Genomic DNA, 21,303 nt, shown 5'->3' with positions numbered 1-21,303 from the left:
CCCTATTATAATTTATCAGCATTACACCATCGACTGCAGCAGAAGAGATGAGATACAGTTTTTAAAACTGTATTATAAAAACTAATTATTTGATCAGCATTACCCTATTATAATTTATGCTGTGTGCAAGGAACTTCGTGGGGCAAACAAGCAATCACATTGAATTGCAGTGATGAAGTGGGTTGCTTTAACATTCAAATGAAGGAAATTGACATTACTTCTTCCACGCCCGAAGAAGACTATTGCCTACCGCAACAATGCCCATAGAACCTCCACAGGCACTACTCCTAATGTCCCTTGCCTAAATACTCCGTTAAGATCTGGTAGTGGCAGATAAATTCCATCAATGTGTACTGTTAATATGCTACTACATAATTAAATAATTTTACATTAAAAATAAAATAATATCCAATTAATCATATCAATCAACAATGATATCTTAAAATATGGTTAAAAACACATTTTTTCGTCTAAAATCAGAATCATTGTACATCCAATTATAACCCATCAGCGAGACGTTGAGATGGAAAAATGAAACAACTTAATCAGTTAAATATTTTGATAGAGAACTTCGACATAATTATCCTAAAATTACAGAGCAGAGCTAATGTCCACTCACCAATTTAGTTAAATCTGACATTTTCGTATAAATTAGAAACCATCCATCCACAACTACAACTCCATTCAGGTATCGATAAACCAACAATAATATGCACACCTAATAAGCCCAACATAATAAATTAAAACACAAAATATCACCTCTGAATTTTGTCTAAGAATCTAATCTGCAACACCAAATTAACACAAGTTCATAAGCAGTTTAATACAATGAAGAAAAAAGGTACTAGTAGTAGTAGGTTAAAATTCCCAAAAGCAGCAGAATCGTGGTCTTAGATGTAACTCTAAGAAGTATAAAATGACAGAGAATAAGAGTCTATCTGACTAGGTCTCTCCAAGGCCACATACGTCGACCGTTGTACAGGTCCTGCAGCACCCCACATCCAAATTTAATTTCAAAAGCACTCCCTCCATTCCATCATGATGGCACTATATAGAAACAAACAATTTTATCTCAATTAGAATACTTAATGAAACTTACAAAGACGATTCATATGATATAAGCTAAATCACTACACTAAAAACTTAAACAGCATGAAACATACTGTATGTAGATGTATCAATCTGCTCCGGAAGTTCCTTTATATCCACCTCAAACCTAGCTTGAACCTGCACTCGATTGACCAACAAATTAAGTTATTAACAGACAAATAATTATCAAAAGAAACAAAAAAAAATAGTACTATAGATAATTTTTCATAGAGACAAACACAAAACATAAATTTGAAACCTGATTAAGAATATCCGAATCAGATGCAGAGGAGACAAAAGTGATCGCAAGACCCTTAGTGCCAAACCTACCAGCTCTACCAACCTACAAGATCCAGCCACTAGCATGAGCTGAAAGCTCAGACATGATTGTTTGACACAAACAAATGGCCAAAACTTAAAATGAGCCTACCCTGTGAAGATACGTATCAGCAGAATCTGGCATGTCATAATTGATGACAATATTAACTCGCTCAATGTCAATCCCTCTTCCAACCAAATCTGTAGCCACAAGAATCCTCTTATTCCCCTCCTTGAAACCCTTGTAACGCGTCAACCTACAAGCAAATATCAGTCAGCTGAAAATCAAACCATTAACCATTGCATATGCTAATCCTTATTTTAATTTCCAGTAGCAAGACAAAAATATTTTCCAAAAATTTAACATTTTATTTACTTTATGTCAACCAACCATCCATGCAATAAAGTAAGAGTTATTTGATATGAAGATGTAAAGCTTTGTATAATAAAAGAGATACTACAAGCCAAAATCTAGATAGACGTTCAGATGCTAGCAGAAGAAACAAGCGTTGCCTTGTTGACCTTCAACATTGCAAACACAGTAAATAGACACTATAAATGATAAGGAAAGGGGAATACTACAAATTGAATATGATTGTTTTACGTAATGAAACATTAGTTAAAACAGATCTTAAAGGATATGAGCAAAATTTTAACAAATTCATAATAAAAGAAATGACAAAAAAAAAAAAAGCATAAAACCTACATATACAGATTGAAATAAAACATATGCCAAATTCTTGGTTGTTCTTTGATGAATATGTTTCAAGAGGCTTCAGCACAAAGAAAATACAAAACCTCAACAACCGAGCTGGGGACGTTTCTAATACTGTTGAACATTCAAAATAATCAGAGACAACGACCATTCAGGGGAAAACCTAATACTGCACAAATTTGTCTCTTATAATTACTTCTAAATTTAATCCATTGGTATCTGTTAAACTTCTCACTGAGCCCTCCACATTCACTGCTATGTTTAAAATCATAGCATGTTCAATCCATTACATATTTGATACAACACTGAACTTACCTTAAATCTTTAGCGGTAAAGGATGCCCATAAAAAGTAAAACAAAGAAATAAAGTATATAAACAGCATAAACAGACCTAGAAAAGAAAGTTAAGGGAAAAGTAGTAGAAACTCGTAACATTTAGATATCACAAACAAGCATTCAATTACTACAGTAAAGGGTTAAAGTTGACTACTAAAGATAATTGCAAAGAGCAAAAAATTGTATGCTAAAGATGTACAAACCTTTCCTCCTGGGACATGCCAGAATGGATGCATATAGAGGGAAAATTACATTCAACAAGTAACTTGTTCAACTCTGCAGCCCTGCTTACACTTTTGACAAATATAACTACTTGATTAAAGTCCAAAGCGTCAAGGAGGTCATTCAGCTTCCGATTCTTCTCCAGCTCACTCAATTTGATGTAGTGCTATTTCAAATAGTAATAGTGAGATACAAAATGAACACCAGTGAACTAGTGGAGAAGATAAAGTATAAAGCTCCTGAACACATACTTGTACAAGACCATGAAGAGTCAACTTGGCCTCGTCGTCAACATATATTTCCATAGGCTGAAAGGAACAAATGTCACAGTAAATCATATTAGGAACCTTCCTCAATTTTATGAATCCAGTACGAAATGTATGATGGATGCACATCCCTTCAATTGAGATTCCTTCAATCTGATTTGTCTCCTTGTAGAAAACTGTTTGTCACAGCTAGAAGAGCCACTGTTGCTAAACATGTAAACTATGATAAAGACAAAGCACAGCCCAGAGATGCCCACCCCACCCCACAACCCAAACCACCCCTCTCAACAACAGAAAATTTGAACCACACCCAACATGTAGCCTATAAAGAAAAAAAAATAAGTACAAATATAAACCTATCTGAACAAAAGTTCAGCATTAAGGCATGTCCCACAACTTTGAGATATCCTAACTTGTTGCAACTTGTCTCTATTTTCCAGCTACTCACTAATCTCCCCTATAAGACTGGATTCCCCGCTTTCAGAATAAAATTGCCACCGGATAGACAAACATCAATGGCAGCATAAGGTCATGTAACCACCACATTATAAAACTTCTATGGAACTCTCGTAGAAAGTTGGCATGAATAAAAAAGATGGGAGTTCTAAATTCAAGTAGTTCTGGCCATAAGACATTACATCTTGCATAAATTTCTTGCAGACCGGACGGATTTCTTTGCTGAGTGTAGCTGAAAACATCATAACTTGCTTATCATGAGGAGTCATCTTGAATATTTCCTGCACATCTCTTCTCATATCTGTAAAACATGAAAACTAACAATATAAGTGGAACTAATCACAAGATACCTACAAACGGAATTAAGATATTCTACATTTCCAGGAAACAATAATAATTTAGTTCAATTTCTGGGGTACAGCTGGTGGCATACCAAGTGATTCAAGCATCTTGTCACATTCATCAAGGATAAAATGCCTCACATTCTTCAATGAGAGGTCTTTATCTCTTGCGAGAGCCAATATTCTTCCTGGTGTGCCAACAACAATTTGAGGACATTCATTTTTCAGCAAATCTTTGTGACTTTTGATATTAACACCACCATAAAAGACAGCAACCTTGATATCAAGCAGGTAAGTACTGAACCTTTCAAACTCATGGCAGATCTGCAAAATGTGGCGAGTAACAAAAATGGGGAAAAGTGTATCAAGTCAATAATACAAACAAATATAAATAATATAATTCCAGACAAAGACAAAAGAGTTTGGATATACCTGATAAGCTAACTCTCTAGTATGACATAAAACAAGTGCAGTAACTTGACCCGGGTTTGGTTCAGTTTGCTGTAAAGTTGACAGAACAAAAACAGCAGTCTTCCCCATCCCAGATTTAGCTTGGCAAATCACATCCATGCCCAGAATAGCTTGGGGTATACATTCATGTTGCACTGATGAAGAACCAAAGAAAATCGTATCGAAGGAACCTTTGGTAAGTAAAATATAAGCCTTCATGATGAAAGGTTTACCAAACCACAATACTGCTCCATAATCAATAGTGTGATAGTAGTATATTACCTAAAACAACATAAGAACACGATTTTAGAAACAGTAGAGGAAGTACCAAAATTAATTAAAAAACAGTATCCAAAGTCATGCAGCAAAACCACACAAATTACGCCTCTTACATATCAAGTAGAGGAAATAAAAAAAGGGGCTTCCATATCAGCAAACATCCTAGAACTTCTAAATCAGAAATCCCACACACATATACACATATATAGTGGGTATAATTAAAAAATAAGTTATTTGTGACAATATATGTAATTCACATATCAACCAAAATGTACACCTATTAAGTTTTCAGATTGTAGGCTAAAAATGCAACTGACAATGACACAAAAAAATCACATCAGAATTTATCATACAATGTATCTTATGATATAAATTTTAAGGAAAATCAGTAAAATCCACCACAATAAAAAAATAATTGAAAAACAAAGATGGTAGTTTGCCTTCTGACGGATGCTCAAATCCAGAGTCCACGATTGCTCGAAGAAGCTCTGGCTTCAATAGGAAGTCCCTGAATCCTGAACTGTGAATTCCTACATAGCCCCTGCTCACAGTGAGAGCGAGAACTTTCAAATTAGTTAATTACATTGAAAAAAATTGTTAAGGGCAATGCAGGCTAATTTACTAATTCAAAACTTAAAAAGGCAACAAATATAATAAATACATAAAAACATTTCCAGACCAAATGAAATCAGAATCTTGGCAAAATAATAAACCAACGTAGAAATAAAACGAGTATAGCACTGACTTCTTGGCGGCTTCGCCATTGGCTTTTGTAGCCACAGAGTCGGGAGCTTGGGCATCCTCTTCTTCATAGTCGAGAAGCTCATCCTCGTACTCGTTGTCCCTAGTCTCTCCCATCCTGTAAAACAAAATCAGAAAATTACATTAGATCTTCATTAATTAGGGTTTTCGACAGTTAGATCAAACAAATCACCGTTTATAAAATAGCAAATCGAAAACGAAATAGGGGAAGGTTTGAACTACAGAAGAAAAGACTAAAGGTGGGGGACTAGGGAGTGAATAGAGAAAAATTAAAGTTGCACCTGCTAATCTGTTAAGAGATGGTTTGAGGTTTTAGGGTTAGGGTTTGGGGAGAGGGAAATTTTGAGAGGCTGCTGCAAAGGAAAAAAAATTAGCCAAAAAAGAAAAGGAAAATATCTATGAGTGAAGAGGCTGAAGAAAGAGAGATTAGGGTTAAAGATTGAGAGAGCGGCTTATAAAGAGGCGACTCGGACATGTGATCCAAAATGCCCCTAAATTTTGTCTTTTATTACCAAATTCAATTCGCTTTCCAGTGACTTGGGCTGTTTGGCCCAATGAAACAACTCTCCTTTTAAAAAGAAGAAATTGAGAATAAATAAAAGAAATTGTTTCTCGATTTAACTAAGTTGTATGTTCTTTTTATTGTAGGGCTGAATTCAGTTTAAATCAAACTCAACAAGTCTTCATTTTAAGATTTGTTCAAATTAACAAGAGATTTTTCAAAATCAGTTTAAAATTGATGAGTTAATATTTGAATTTAACTCAAAATTAATTTAATTTTAAATTGATTTGAGTTAATTTAAATTCAAATATCTAAATTAACTTGAATATTCAAGTTCAAAAATTTGCTCAAATACAATTCATTCCATTCAAATTTGAGTATCTTAAATGCAACAGTTCTTTATGGAACAAATATTGGGTTGGGCCAGTTGAAGCAATGGGACTAGAACTGAGCTCAGAGCAAAGCTACAAACACACAAACAAGTTGAGTTGTCTTTGAATCTAATCCTGAAGTTTTGATTGCCAGCCATTACAAACTAACTACTTCTCCAATAATTTCAATGGTTTCCGCTTCATCTTTTGCCCCTTACTTCCCTCAAGATCAACACTCAGTACAAGTAACAACACCCTCTTTCTTTATCTTAACTTCTTTATTCTTAACTGTTGTTTCATAAAATCCTGATGCGCAGGGACACATGAAAAGCTGTACTGGATTCATCATGCATCACCAAATTCTACAGCCAGTAAACTTTATTCTGTTAAAGCCAGGGTTAGACTTTACTCATTTGCCAGTTTAAGCCTCTATAGATTGATGTGGTGTTTGCAACAGCTATTATTTTTTTTACTGTATCAAAAAAAGGCTGCGGCAAATAATGGAAACACAAAGCCAAAAAAAAGTGTTATCTGTGCATATTGTGATGGAAATGGTGAGATTGTTCTATTGGCATTTGTGGAAATAGCATGTAAATGCATCTTATCTAGATTTAAAATAATACCAGGTGCAATTTTATGCTCTCAATGCAAAGGTAGTGGAGTGAACACTGTCGATGTCTTCAATGGACAATTTATGGCTGGTGATTCATGTTGGCTTTGCGGGTAATGTTGCAGATTTTCTTTAGTTTGTTTTTATCTGATCTTTCTTGTGTTTGATTTGCTTGAGTGATTCATATTATATGTGTTTTGTTGCAGAGGGAAAAAGGATATGCTGTGTGGAAGCTGCAATGGAGCTGGATTCGTGGGTGGTTTTATGAGTTAAGTACATGCTTCCACCTGTATATGTACAGATGTGTATACTTGCTTCTCTTTGTTCCATTGACATTATTCTTACTTGGCAAGAATTTCATGAGTGAAAGTTCTGTAAATTGGAACTGAATCTTGACTTTATTAGAAATGCTTTCTGAAGGCACGAGCCAGTTATAGCATTTTAAGTTTGTAACTAATACCTCTTCATAAACTCGGACATTTGTTGTTGAAGCAAACGAGTTGCCTCAGATTCGGGGTAAAATACATGAAACACATGCGACTCCTTCTCAGCTTCCGCCACTCCGACCTTCAATCCTTTATTCTGCAAAAACTCTGCATACATGATGCCCCTTTCCTTCAAAAAATCCAACCCAGCAACATAAACCACCACTGCTGGAAATTAACACCATTCTTCAGTAGACATGTCTTGTGTCTTAAAATTGCAACCAAAATAATTACTATTCGACCCTTCTGGTATGCTTAACCTCCAGAACAAATCATTCATGGCCACATGCTCACCAACCCCATCTGCCATCTCCTTAGGAGTTCTCTTTTCACTGCCAAAATAAGGATGTATTAATAGCAACCCGTTGATTTTAACCTCCACAGCTTTGCTCCACAAGGCTCTAACTGCAACATAATGCGCAATGTTCCCTCCAGCACTGTCACCTGAGAGAAACACCCGAGATATATCAGCCTGAGCAAGCCATGGTTCAGATTTTACATGTCCACATAACCATTCAAGTGAGGAATAACAATCTTCATAAGCTATGGGGAGGCGATTCTCTGACGCCAAACGGTAGTAAATAGAAAGGACATTGGATTGTGATGTAAGACTTATTTCATAAAACAGAATAAAATAAATCATTCAATTATAATCTTAAAATCTACGCATAAATTATAAAATATTGAATTAAATTTTAGGATTTTAAAAATATTTGGATTTTCATACAATTTGAAACTGAAAAATCTATTGAAATCACCTGAAATTATCTGTCGAGATCACCTCTGGATATGACCTAGTTTTCTACTCTAGAAACCTCTCTAAATGACAACTTTGAATGAATAAACTATACTGTATTAAATTTTGGAGTAGGGACTTAGCCTATTTATATTAGATTAATTGACCCCCTATTAAAATCCAATAAACCTTAAGGCCGGTACTTGTACTGTCTACTTAGATCATAACCTTTAAGTATATTGCGTTTATCCTTGTTGATCACTTAAGTTCATCGATAAACTGACATTGGACTATTCAATTATCTGGTTTTATTAAATCAAAATCATAATTAATGTTAGCCCATATAAAAAAATTTCTAACATTCTCCTACTTGGGCAACATTAATTATTTTTATTTTATTTTAAGAAAAAAAAGGCAATTTTTTTGACTCACGAGTAATTAACATTTTTAGTTTTAAGTGGCCACAATTTTAAAAAACAAAATAGTCTAAAGATAAATTACACTTTAATAAATAATCTAGTTAATACGACCATTAATAACGAATCAAGTCATTACTTATGTCCTTTATCAACATAAGATTATCCTTGATCACAATTACTAATAATCAAATCAACACAGATCAAATCTGGGAGTATGACAAAAATAGCACCCAATAATGTGATCACAAATATGTGTTATATCTCTGTCAGTCTTTTTTATGATTTCTCTTTAACTTTATATTTCAAAAGAAATAAGAGAAATCTTTTTACTTTTAACAAAGTTTGTATGCTTCAACCTTGCTCGAGACTCATTAAACATACACATACAACTGTCATACTCAAAAGAAACTTTATCTTGAGACACATGTTGTACTTTAACCATATATATGCGCATACATTTATAGATAAATAAATATATCAATATGATCATGATCAATGAATAAATAAATAATAAATAACAAAACATATCAATAAAACAACAATAAAAAAAACTCTCACTAACCCTACATGTCAGAAGACCTTAAACACCCTTATATTTTCAACATGACTTTATGAGTTATAGGTCTTATTCCTTTGGTCATGAGTTTAACCTTTATCAACTTTGCATTATATTTTAATCTAATGTCTCATTTCTTTATGAGGTTCTTGATTGTAATATATTTTATTTTGTATGTCTCAATCTAGTAATAGTCTTTTACCTAATTGCATTGCTATTATAATAGATAAAATCTACCCTAATAGTTCAACCAAGTAATTTATCAACCACACACTTGAGAAGCTACCCCATGGTAAACTACAAATTAAATGTCTATGGTTAATGCTGCAAGTAACGATTATTTAGTACTTTTCCAAATATAACCCATTCAGCAAGTATAAGAACATATCCTAAAATAGACTTTAGATCATCTTTATAACCACCAAAATTTGATCTTTTGCAAACATCACATTGCCTCTTAAACCACAACCCAATAATCAACCTTGAATTTGAGAGGTGTAAATTAAGAACCATAAATGCAAAAGTTACTTATATATTCATCAAGCTTCAAGTAATATTATTATAAGGGATATTTCAAATGGATTCCCTTTTAACCTTATTCTTTACACAATGTTTGATATCAAACTTATCTCTTTTTACCACAGACACACGACTACCTTGCAACTCTGCATGTTAAGTCTCTTAAGCACACACTTCAAGTATGCATTTGAGATAAGTTACTAAATCCATGAGTCCTATCATAGTGGATCTCAACACCAAGAACAAATGATGTATTTTGAAGATCCTTCACATCATACGTCTTGGATAAAATTGACTTAATTTCATGGAATAAATTTATATCGCCACTATCAATATATTAAACCATACCATAAAAATAAATTTGCTCTTACTGATCTGCATATTTCTATATTGGTCCAATTTATTCTTTATGAGGCTATGAGAAGTATATTTTATTAAAACACCATTCTCAAGAACTCTATTTCTACTATAGATAAACTCTTTAAGATCGCATACTAAAAGTTTCATCCCTTATGCTTTTGATAAACCTGATTGTATCATACAACCTTTTTTACTAAGGTTTTCATTTAGAAAGACAACTTTGACATTCACTTTTTATAACTCTAATCCAAATGAGCTTTCAATGTTATAAGATCTCATTTGCTAAGATATATATAATAATTCTTGATAATGACAAATCATCATTTTATAATAAACAATTCTATTAGAATTTATATAACTTCATCAATTTTATTTGATTTATCTATTATAAGATTAGCTATCAATTATTTAGGGAAACATCCTTTAAAGTGATCTTAGATTTCATTAGACTTTATAATCTTTATTGACTCCCACTATTGATTTTAGTTATGACATTATCTAATTTTATAACATTTCACGAATTAGATGTCAATCACTTTGGTATCTTAATGGGGGTAATAACTTTGACATATATATAGAGAAATCCATTAAGAAAACACTAAGTTATTTTGACAATTTTATTTCATGAACACTTAACTACGTTTACTTTTCATCATAACTTTAAGCCTAAGACTGAGTTTTATAACAATACCATTTTGGAGTTCTAAGATCTTGAAAATTTTAGCAAAATATCCGTTATGCCCATATTTTTACTTTTAATGTCCACACAATTTTCAACTTGAATAGGGGCTTCCACTTACTTAGTTTTTATCTATTGACCAACTTTACATCCAAAACTAGTACCTTTTATTATTGCGTTTTCTTTTACAATTGAGTATCAATTGAATAATCAAGTCTACCATTAAGGCTTTTCACTTTATGTTTTCCTTATTCGAGAACATTTATGAATAAAATTAATAGTACTTCATATCTAATTCTAGACCATAACTAGTTTTGATTTGATTGAAGTCAAAAGTAAGTCTTATGGTGCCTTTTGAAAACAACACATACTCATCAATCTTTGACTCCTTTGGGACCATCATACATTCTCCGACTCTTACTATTTAAATAAGTATCTCCAATATTGTGAGATATTTTAGTAATCCTCAGGATAAACCTCCAACGAGGTAATCAATAAGAGATTTTTTATAACAAACAACCTTAACTTGATGGATTTCTCCCACTCAACACAGAAATCCATTTATTCAATTGGGCTTTCATCTTGAGCTTAGATAGTTCATCAATTCACTAGGCCAAAGATATATCCTCAATTAGTAGTGCAAAATCAACTTTTATCTCTAATTCTTTAAAGTTAGAGTTAATCAGGACCTCAATTGTGGTTTTATTATTATTGTTCACAATGATGAAGTCTATCAAATATGAATGCAATAAATAAACAATATCGTTGGCAATAAATAGCTTGAAAATATTATAAGTTATTATCCACGAAGGTTCCAGATGCATCATTATATAATCACCTTTAGATAGAAAATACGACATGCAATTAGGACCTTCAAGTATAAGGTTACAAATAAGAAGAATAAATAACTTTTAGGAAGTTTATCACCTTTAGGCAGATAAACCCCCTAGGTTATTGCTCCATTTTCACACCAATAGGAAAAACATATGTCAATTGAAAAATTACAACTACCTTTGGGTGAATTGAATTTTTCATGATCAATGTAGTTTCACAATCACCTTATGCGACCATCAATTTTAACATACAGTAACCACCTTTCGGTAGGAAATTGTATGTGTTAATTGAAGAATGTCTTTTTCACCGAATATTGAAATTTTACAAGCTTTAATGAATGTATCGTTTTGGTGATTAAACATTTTGACAACTTACAATAACTTCTATTGAGACTAAATAATATTGTCAAAATTAAGATTTCATGAGATACAACACTGAATTACCTCTAACAATTTTAATTAAGTATTACAACAAATTCGTATTGGACAATAATTAAAGTAGTTTTAAAACTGTATAAGTCACACCTTATAAGGATTCCCGGTGCATCATCACTAAATCACCTTGGGATAGAAAAATGACATATTATTAGGATCACAAACACAAGGTTAAGTCATATGAGGACCTTCAGAATATATGGTTTTCGAAAGAAATATCACCTTTAGACAGATATAACTTACTAGAGCATTGTTCCTCCTCTATTTAATAGGAAAACGCATGTAAATTGAATAAGCCCAATCACCTTTGAACGTATTGAGTTCTTCATGACCAATGCATTTCCAAAATTAACCTTATGCCTTAAAAATAAAAAAATATATCATTATCGAAGGAAAAATTTTGTAAGTCTAAATAATGTACCACTTTAGTAATTACTATTATGAAAACTCACAAAATATTCTAGTGATACTAAATATTATTATCCTAAGTAAGATTTCATGAGACACAATACCTTATTGTCTCTGACAATCTTCTTTAAATTGTTGTATCTAACTCAATGAACAATAATCTTTACTTTAGGAGAGTACTTTATGTCACAATATTTAACCTAAAATTTAATTCATTTTTAAATAGAGACTTATAAGGTGTCTAATATGTCTTTATATGCCACCACAATCCATTCATATGCTGATATTTGTCTTTAATGCTAGTCAAGGGTTGTTGTTTGCCTTTCATATGTTGTAATGTGCACCCTTAAACCTTTAAATCACTTACGATCACACATTCTTATTGGGTTTCACACGTTACCTTAGGCTTTTACACACACTATTGTGTTTAACTAACTTTCATACATTCACATGCATCTTATAAAACCTTTCATGTGTTTTACGTATCCCAAGAGAACTTTAAAACTTTATTACATGCCATCAAAGGACTTTGACACATACAAAATTTGTTCAAATGATTCTTTATTTATGCACACACTTATTAGGAACAAATTGTACAGAATTACATGCAACCACTCAATATAATTAATCGTTTATATACATTAACATGTTTTTAGAAGACCCTACATGTTACTTACACAAATCATAAACTTGTACGTACCTTTAAGGACTACCAATGCACTAATAGAGGATGTCAACGCATTGCACATGCCAAAAGGACGCTTACACGACAAAAAGGCTCTCCTATAATGTTTCACATGCTTTCACTAACTTCTAGGAACCGTCCACGCGTTCTCTTACTCATCTAGAACCATTCACACGTGAACATGTGCCTCCAATTGAGTCCCACGTGCTATCTTTTCCTGTCATGCGCTCACAGAATAAATTCATGTTCCCCAATAACATAGCTACGCACTTTCACACGTCTTCTTCTTCATGCACTCGCTCACGTGTGACTTACTAATCTATATAATATAATTTAGTACGTGTAATACACACGCGCCTAGTTAGGTTCATGTAAATGGATTCAGGCAAGTCCAGTTGAGATCTTACCAGCTTTGACTTTGACCGAGTCAATTCATATCCGATTCAGTTAGTGGATCAGGTTAACGGGTTTTCCCAAACCGGTTAGACCCGCTAGCTCTTGAAACCCTAACTGATAAATCTAATAGTTTCGACCATGATTCGGGCTATATCCTAAATAATTAGCGATTTTGATGAACAATAAATCCAGAGAGCATGTCGACAACAATCTGAGTCATTGTCTTCACCTAGAAATCACGTCAAAGAAACGCTAAAGAAGGTAGTCACACTCGATCAACGTCCATGACTTTTCTACCCAGTCTCATCGTCGATTGGCAGTGCCAATTAACCGAGTATGGGTGTGAGGGTACGACTCAAGCCGACGGTGGCTCAAACACCTCTGATTTCGTTAAACCATAATTTCAATTAAAAACTTAATTGAATTATAAACCTCAATTTGATTTAAAAGAAACCCTAATTTCAAAAATTAAACCAAAACCCTAATTTCAACATAAATCCTAATCTCTTAGGTTTGATTTATACTGAAATTGAATTAATCCCTAATTTTAAAAAAAATTGAAACCCTAATTTTGATTCAAGAACCCAAATTCAAAATTAGAATTATTAAAAGCAATAATTAAAATAAAACTTTAAAACTCTAGATTTAGGGTTTTCAAAATATAATTTTAGAGTTTAATCACCAAATTCAGATTTCATAATCTAATGCGCATTGGCTCTGATACCACATGTAAGATTTATTTCATAAAACAAAATAAAATAAATCATTTAATTATAATATCAAGATTTACGCATAGATTATAAAACATTGAATTAAACTTTAAGGTTTTAGAAATACCTAGATCTTTATGCAATTTGAAACTGAAAAACCTATTGAAATCACTTGAAATTATTTGTCGAGATCACCTCTCGATATGACTTGATCTACTACTCCAAAAACCTCCATAAATGACAACTTTGAATGGGTAAGCTATACTACATTAGGTTTTCGGAGTACAAACCTAACCTATTTATATTAGATTAATTGACCCCTCATTAAGGTCCAATAAATCTTAAAGCTCACACTTGTGTTGTCTACCTAGATCATAACTTTTAAGTGTATTGGACTTATCTTTATTGATCACGTAAGTCTATCTGTATACTGACATTGAACTATTTAATTATCTCGTTTTATTAAATCAAAATCATAATAAATGTTAACTCACATCAGAAAATTTCTAACATGTGAAGCAACAGAGAAGTCTCCAAGGAAACAATGGTAGCCAAGCCAGGTGGTTGAGCCAATGCAAAAGCCACCACCATGAAAGTAAAGGAGAATGGGAAGGGTGGTGGTGATGGTAGTATCAGGGAGGAAAATCCTTGCAGTGATTGGCTTACAAGTGTGAATGATGATATCCTTAGACTTGTATCCATTAAATGATTCAGCAGAGGCAGGAACAATTTCAGGAGCAAAGCGTTAAACAGAACCATCAGCACAGACTTGGAGGAAGCCTGGTGCTTCACCTATTATAGACATTTTGGTTTGCGATCAAATTTTGAAAAGATTGAATGAGATTATATGGGCTGCTTCCAGTATGTTTATGTGGAGTTAGGCAAATCATGAAAAGACGCATGCATTGTTACCACTAATATTAAAAAACTTTAAAATTACGCGCCAGGTAGGGGTCGAACCTACGACTTTCTGCTTAGGAAACAGACGCTCTATCCACTGAGCTACAGGCGCCTCCGTGTCCTGGTGCATACATTATTTTTTTTTATCCAAATAAATTTAAGATGGTAAGTCTGAATCACTGCACAGACTCACGAAAATGTAAACTTGGAATCATCACACTGCTATGCAGAAGTGAGATTAAGATGGTTTGATAATTGAACTTTAATCAAAATTATTAAACAATTATAAAGCTTAAGCACAATTTCAACCAACAAAAGTTGTGTCCCCCTGATGTAAATGTTCTTCCCGTATGTCCACAACTTCAGTTGTTTCAACACAAGTAAATGCAAAAAAATAGTTTTAATAATCTGCCAACATCCAAGTGATTATAGTTAAATAAAAATAAATAACTAATTGTATGGACACTCAGAGAAGTCAATCGCATCAGTTTACATGTCAATAATAATTTCTACAAGACTTTCACCCATGTCTTGAGAGCTAGGATTCAAACATACATGTGCCTGTAAGCAACTATATCAGTGATGTATAAGTAAAAAGGCAGTAAGAGGGAGGAAAAGAGTGAAAATAAAAGCTAAGATCCATCAAAACTACTTGGCTGCTTGCTCTAAAACAGGAACTTTCTTCCAATCCTTTTCTAAAGTATTACTTGGCAAAGGAGGGAGTGAGAACATGCTCACAGTTGAGCTCCCACTTCGAATCTCCTTCAAGACACGCAACGCCGACAGTGTCAGCTTCATATACATGCTTTCCATGTTCTCTATTTCTGAAAGTTCTTTAGGAACTGTGAGAAGCCTCTCTTTATTAACAGTGGAAGTATTTGGGTCAAAGCTCTCTTTCTCTTCATTTGATTCGGACAAGGATGATAGTTCATTCTCAGAGAAAAGATGATCCAGCATTGTCTCACACTCCTTCACAAGCTTGTTAAGCACATCAGTTGTATTGAATGGCTGTTGTAATACCTTCTGGATAAAGGGCAACCGAATAAGAGCTCCACTTCGCTTGTCATATTTCTTTAATATCTTAACCAGCCCTGTACATAACAAATCAGGATTAGGAAAGCTCACAAGTGGCTCAAACCATAACCGATACTTTGACGGTATTAGTAGCAAGCCACAAACTACAGTATGACTCATCTTAATAACAACATTTTTCTTTTTTCCTTTTAGATCATACCATCACAGGACATAAATTGCACTCAGAAATCCACTCACTCTTTGCAATTAATTAACTTTAATTACAGCAAATTCAGCCACCAAGGACCTGGGCACGAGACATATTCCTCTCTAACTTATGTAACAACAGATTCATTGGAATATGGGCAGTTAAATTTATTCTTATAAAGTCTGAACCTTTTTATAACTTTAACAGTATCCATCCTACTTATCTTTAAGCAAAATTAATCCTATCAGCAGAGGGTACATATGAAACCCATTTGATTGGCATTAAACTTATGAAAAAATGAAAGTTAAGATATTCCATCAACTTATGTCAACCCAACAAAAACAATATCCAAAATATTCTAATACCACATCATCAATTTGACCAGATGCAATAAATATTCTGTGCACAGGTAACTGCTCAAAAGTTATATGCCTTAAAGAGATGCGTCCACAAAACCATCCAAGTAATAAATCATTTGAATACCAGCACAGCCTTTTGTGTCTGTTGTGTCTGCACAAATGCGCTTGGTAAATACTGCCAAGCACATCCAAAAGCAGGAATAAACCTGCACATCGTCTCCCACTAACTTTTAGGAGGAGATGCAGGTAGCCTCACAGGACATCAGAAACTGAAATAAAGCCCAAGATAAAGAAATATACCTGTGTAATTAAGGGCACTGTAGTTCTCCAACAAAACCATCTCACCATGAAAATCTACAATTTCCCTTCCTACTTTCATCAACTCTTCATTTGAACCCTTGGCCTTTGCTACCCTATCTTGCAACTCCTGCATTTCAACCACAACCGTATAGATATTTCAAATTCCAAATTCCCTTCCCCAACACAGGATTCTCCATACAAATTTTTTCAAAAAAATACAAAAAAAAAAATCAGATGCACACAATCTTTCTAACTACACGCAATAAATAAACATATTCCAAGGACTAAACAACTAGAAACAGTAAATAAAACAAAAAGAAAAAAAAAACATCTAGTAATTAGTAAACAATAAATCAGTAATATTAAAGGTAAAAATTCAGAATTTAACCTTCCATTTGATAACATATTCCTCTTCTTTTTCAACAAAAAAGACATTGAACTTCTCCATCTCATCCTCCAACAACTTGACGAATTGATTCACACGCTTGGTCTCCTCAGCCTCCTTGCCGCAAGCTCCACCATCTGGGCACTCTAATCTGGGGCGTTTGTTACTATTCTCCCCATGTTTTGGATGGATGAGCTTCAATTGCTTCTTCAAATCCTTGTACGACAAAAATTTGTCTCGCCAATCAGGCAATGTCTCTTCGATCAATATGCTCAAACTCTTCCAAAACTTCATTGTCCAAATAATAAAGATCCGATGAAATATTCCGGCGATTGAAGACGATAGTCTGTCGGTAGCTGTAAGATAACTGAACATAGAAGTATTGTTTTTTATGTTGGTGGAATTGGAATATTCTTTAGAGGAGAATAAGGATATCCTCTCTGTTTCTCGAAGTATAAGTTTGGCCAAAAGACTTCTCCCGGCTGTTATTTTTTATTTTTTAAAATCTAGGGATATTAATTAAAATAGACAGTCACATTCCCGCCTAAACCTTTTTTGGCAATAATTTTTATATTTTATCTTTTTAAGCAAATTGTTATTTTCATTCCAAAAATATCCTTACTCTAATTTCTCACTTTACTATAGTATTTTTCCGATTATTTACTTTCCTTTTACAAAAAACATTAAGATTAAACTACCATAATATTTATAAATTAAAAAACAGATTAATATTTTATAAAATAATATTTATATATAATATAACAAAGGGTGTGGATGCGGGTGCGAGAATTTGGTAAAGGGTGCGGGACTTTGGTAAGGGGTGCGTGTGTGTGCGAGCGGGTGCGTGCGCTGCGTGCGTGCAAGCACGCGCGCGGGGGCGCCCCCGCACCCCATTCCTGCACCAGAACGCAGAGTTAGTGCGCCAGCACGCACGCAACGCACGCATGCCAGTTTATCCCCGCACCCCTTTATAATTTATAAAGGGGGTGCGGGGATATAAAAAGGGGTGCGGGAGAAATTTCTCCTCCTGCACCCCTTTACAATATATATTACTTATTATATATTATAAATATAATATATTTATATTATAAATATATTATATTAATATATATTATATTATATGATATATTATTATAAATATATTATATTAATATAATAAAAATATAATATATATTATAATTCTCTTGTATCCTGTTTATAATTTTCTCGCACCCCTTTTGTTTTTCTCGCACTCGTTTATATTTTCACGCACCCCTTCACATTTTCACTCACTCATCTGTATTTTCACACACCCCTTTACAATTTCACGTATTCGTTTATATTTTTACGCATCCATTTTGTATTTTCACGCACCATTTCACAATTTCAAGCACTTGTTTGTATTTTTACGCACCCGTTTTATATTTTCACGCACCCGTTTGTATTTTCACGCACCCCTTCACAATTTCACGCACCCGTTTGTATTTTTACGCACTCGTTTTGTATTTTCACTCACCCCTTCACATTGTCACGCACCCGTTTGTATTTTTACACACCCGTTTTGTGTTTATTATTTTCATGCACCCCTTTTATAATTCCTGCACCTTTCAGAAAATTGTCGCACCCTCCACGCACCCTTTCAGCAATTGTCGCACCCTTCCAGGCACCCACAATGCTTGCCGCACCCTTTCACGCACCCCTTCACAATTTCACGCACCCATTTGTATTTTTACGCACTCATTTTGTATTTTCACTCACCCTTTCACATTGGCACGCACCCGTTTGTATTTTTACACACCCATTTTGTGTTTATTATTTTCATGCACGCCTTTTATAATTCCTGCACCTTTCAGAAAATTGACGCACCCTTCCACGCACCCTTTCAAAAATTGCCGCACCCTCCACACACCCTTTCAACAATTGTCACACCCTTTCAGAAATTGCCGCACCCTCCACGCACCCTTCCAGCAATTGTCACACCCTTTCAGAAATTATCGCACCCTCCACGCACGCACCCGCACCCCTTACCAAATTCACGCACCCTTTACTAAATTCGCTGCAACCTGTTTTTATAAAAATAAAATTTAATCTATTTTATAAAAATAGATTATTTTATAAATATATATTATTTAATAGATTATTTTATAAATATCCAAATTCACTTCAATTATTTTATAAAAATAAAATTTAATCTATTTTTTCATTACAGATAATTTAAAGAAAAACTTATTATTTTTTATATATTCATTATTTTTTATATATAAAAATAAATTATTTAATAAATATTAATCCCTTTTTTAATTTATAAATTTTATTTATTTCAAGTAATTTAATCTTAATCTAATATTAATTATTTTCGTGATAGGAATGAATTAATCGGCGAAAGGCAAGCGTTGCATTTGAAAAATTAGATTAGGGATATTTTTGGAATGAAAAAGATGATTTGCTTAAAAAGGTAAAACAGAGTAATTGTTGCCGAAAAAGGTTTAGGCGGGAATCCCCTTGCCTATTTTAATTAATATCCCTAAAATCTAAATAGTTCCTTGTAAGACAAATTTTGTTAAAAATTTTTTATAGGTGAGAATAACACTTTCATTTACCAAAAAAAATTTTAAAACTAAAGTTTTGTTTTATTTTTTTTAATTTAATAATTTTCCTTATTTAAGGTGTGAAATGTAACAATTTTAGTTATAAAATTTTGAAACTATCATTAAAGACAATAAAGTTTACTATCACTAATTACGTTTATCGTTTCATTTGGATTATCTCTCTCTATCAATCAAACTCATATGTTCGATTGAAGCAATTATCTCCGATGAAAATGAAATTGTATTCGTCTGAATATTTTTGTTTTAAACGAAGATAAAATTATCTTTGTCCAAGACAAAGATACTCTAACAAAAACAATTTCATCTTTGTTAAAGAAAATCATTGTTGTCTATGGGTAAAAACAAGTTAATAAGAGAAGATAAATCGAGAGGGAAAGTTAATGCAATCAAACTTTGTCATCTCCTGCGATCATTTCAAAACCCTATGAAGAAAATTATTATTTTTCAAATTTTAGATAAAAAAATTATTATTTTTTATTAAATAAAAAATTTATCTTTAATATTTGCTAAGTTTAATAACAAAATTACAATTTATATATCAATTTTAAGTATTATTCTTCTGTTTCCGTGACTATTCCATTCCACGCTATGTCATTATATATATATATATGGCCAAATGACTATTTCCCACCTAAGGTTTGATGTTTTCTCAAGTTTTCACCCTTTAACTATGAAAACACCAAACACCCACCCATGGTCGGTTAGATTTAATAAAACTCTGACGGTGGTAAGGGTAAAATCGTTATTTTCTCTATAATATTAAAAATAAACTTAAATAGAATCTATTTTGCCCCCCTAAACTTTAAAAACTAAAATTTTCCCCCAGCCTAAGTTTTAAAAAATCACAGTTTCACCCTAGGGTTTCTTTTTGAAATCTCCGACGACATCTCCGGCTCCATTGCTGACGGTCTCTCCCTCCCGAAGCATCCTCTCTTTTCGACGATCTTTTTCCTCCCATTTGGACCCCCCATCGGAGTCAGAGAAGCTGTGGAAGACGAAGTTCTTCGTCTTCCCAGTCGTCATCGTCTTCATCTTCCAACTGCGATCGGGCTTAATCTTCGTCTTCATCTTCCAACTACGATGAAGAAAACTGCGATCGTCGTCGTTAGATAAATCGTCTGGGAAGACGATTTCTCTTCCCAGACGACTTATCTCTGCGTCGGATGAGTAGTGCAAGAGTTTAGGGCGGCCGTCGGTGGAAGAGAAACTGTCGGGAGAGGAAGACGATCGGTGATGGCGCCGGAGAGATAAACCCTAGGGGAGAAATGTGATATTTTCAAACTTAGCTTAAAAAAAAAATGTTAGTTTTTAAACTTTTAGGGGGAAAAATGAGATTAAATTTACCACCGTTAGAGTTTTGTTAAATCTAACCGGTCATGGGTGGGTGTTTGGTGTTTCCATAGTTAAAGGATAAAAACTTGAGAAATCATCAAACCTTGGGTGGGAAATAGTCGTTTGGCCTATATATATATATATATATATATATATATATATAAAATCAAATATTCCTGGTTACATCAGTATTGCATAAAAAGTAACTTTTTCTTTTGAACTAACTAATTGTTAATTTAAACAAACATTTGTTCGAATTTATCATATTGTTTGTGAAGA

General features: G+C 33.3%; 2 protein-coding genes, 1 non-coding gene and 1 pseudogene across 5 annotated transcripts; all 4 read right to left on the bottom strand.

Moving 5' to 3' along the window:
• Positions 1–622: 622 nt before the first annotated feature.
• LOC123195068 (DEAD-box ATP-dependent RNA helicase 15-like) lies at positions 623–5,676 on the bottom strand. Of its 3 annotated transcripts, none has more exons than XM_044608645.1 (12): positions 5,516–5,676; positions 5,218–5,331; positions 4,913–5,013; positions 4,176–4,384; positions 3,836–4,067; positions 3,585–3,703; positions 2,932–2,988; positions 2,662–2,846; positions 1,520–1,664; positions 1,349–1,432; positions 1,164–1,227; positions 623–1,047 (listed from the first exon to the last, which is right to left on the bottom strand). In XM_044608645.1, the coding sequence occupies exons 2-12, from the start codon at positions 5,328–5,330 to the stop codon at positions 1,037–1,039; spliced, it is 1,320 nt and encodes a 439-aa protein (XP_044464580.1). In that variant the 5' UTR covers position 5,331; positions 5,516–5,676; the 3' UTR covers positions 623–1,036. The 3 variants fall into 3 exon arrangements, with proteins under 3 accessions (XP_044464580.1, XP_044464581.1, XP_044464582.1); XM_044608646.1 differs by having other exon boundaries at positions 4,176–4,348; XM_044608647.1 differs by lacking the exons at positions 5,218–5,331; positions 5,516–5,676 and having other exon boundaries at positions 4,176–4,475.
• Positions 5,677–7,170: 1,494 nt separating this feature from the next.
• Positions 7,171–14,743, bottom strand: LOC123193839 (annotated as a pseudogene).
• A 134-nt stretch (positions 14,744–14,877) lies between these two features.
• TRNAR-CCU lies at positions 14,878–14,950 on the bottom strand. The gene has a single exon. It is a non-coding gene; the product is annotated as a tRNA-Arg (tRNA).
• Positions 14,951–15,223: 273 nt separating this feature from the next.
• LOC123194365 (SPX domain-containing protein 1-like) lies at positions 15,224–17,510 on the bottom strand. Its single transcript, XM_044607552.1, has 3 exons — positions 17,108–17,510; positions 16,720–16,846; positions 15,224–15,929 (listed from the first exon to the last, which is right to left on the bottom strand). Exons 1-3 carry the CDS (start codon positions 17,477–17,479, stop codon positions 15,487–15,489), a joined length of 942 nt encoding a protein of 313 aa, XP_044463487.1. The 5' UTR covers positions 17,480–17,510; the 3' UTR covers positions 15,224–15,486.
• Between the last annotated feature and the right edge of the window lie 3,793 nt (positions 17,511–21,303).

Source organism: Mangifera indica, chromosome 13 (genome assembly GCF_011075055.1).
Source record: "Mangifera indica cultivar Alphonso chromosome 13, CATAS_Mindica_2.1, whole genome shotgun sequence".
Lineage (NCBI taxonomy): Eukaryota > Viridiplantae > Streptophyta > Magnoliopsida > Sapindales > Anacardiaceae > Mangifera > Mangifera indica.
This window is presented reverse-complemented; position numbering and strand designations above follow the sequence as displayed.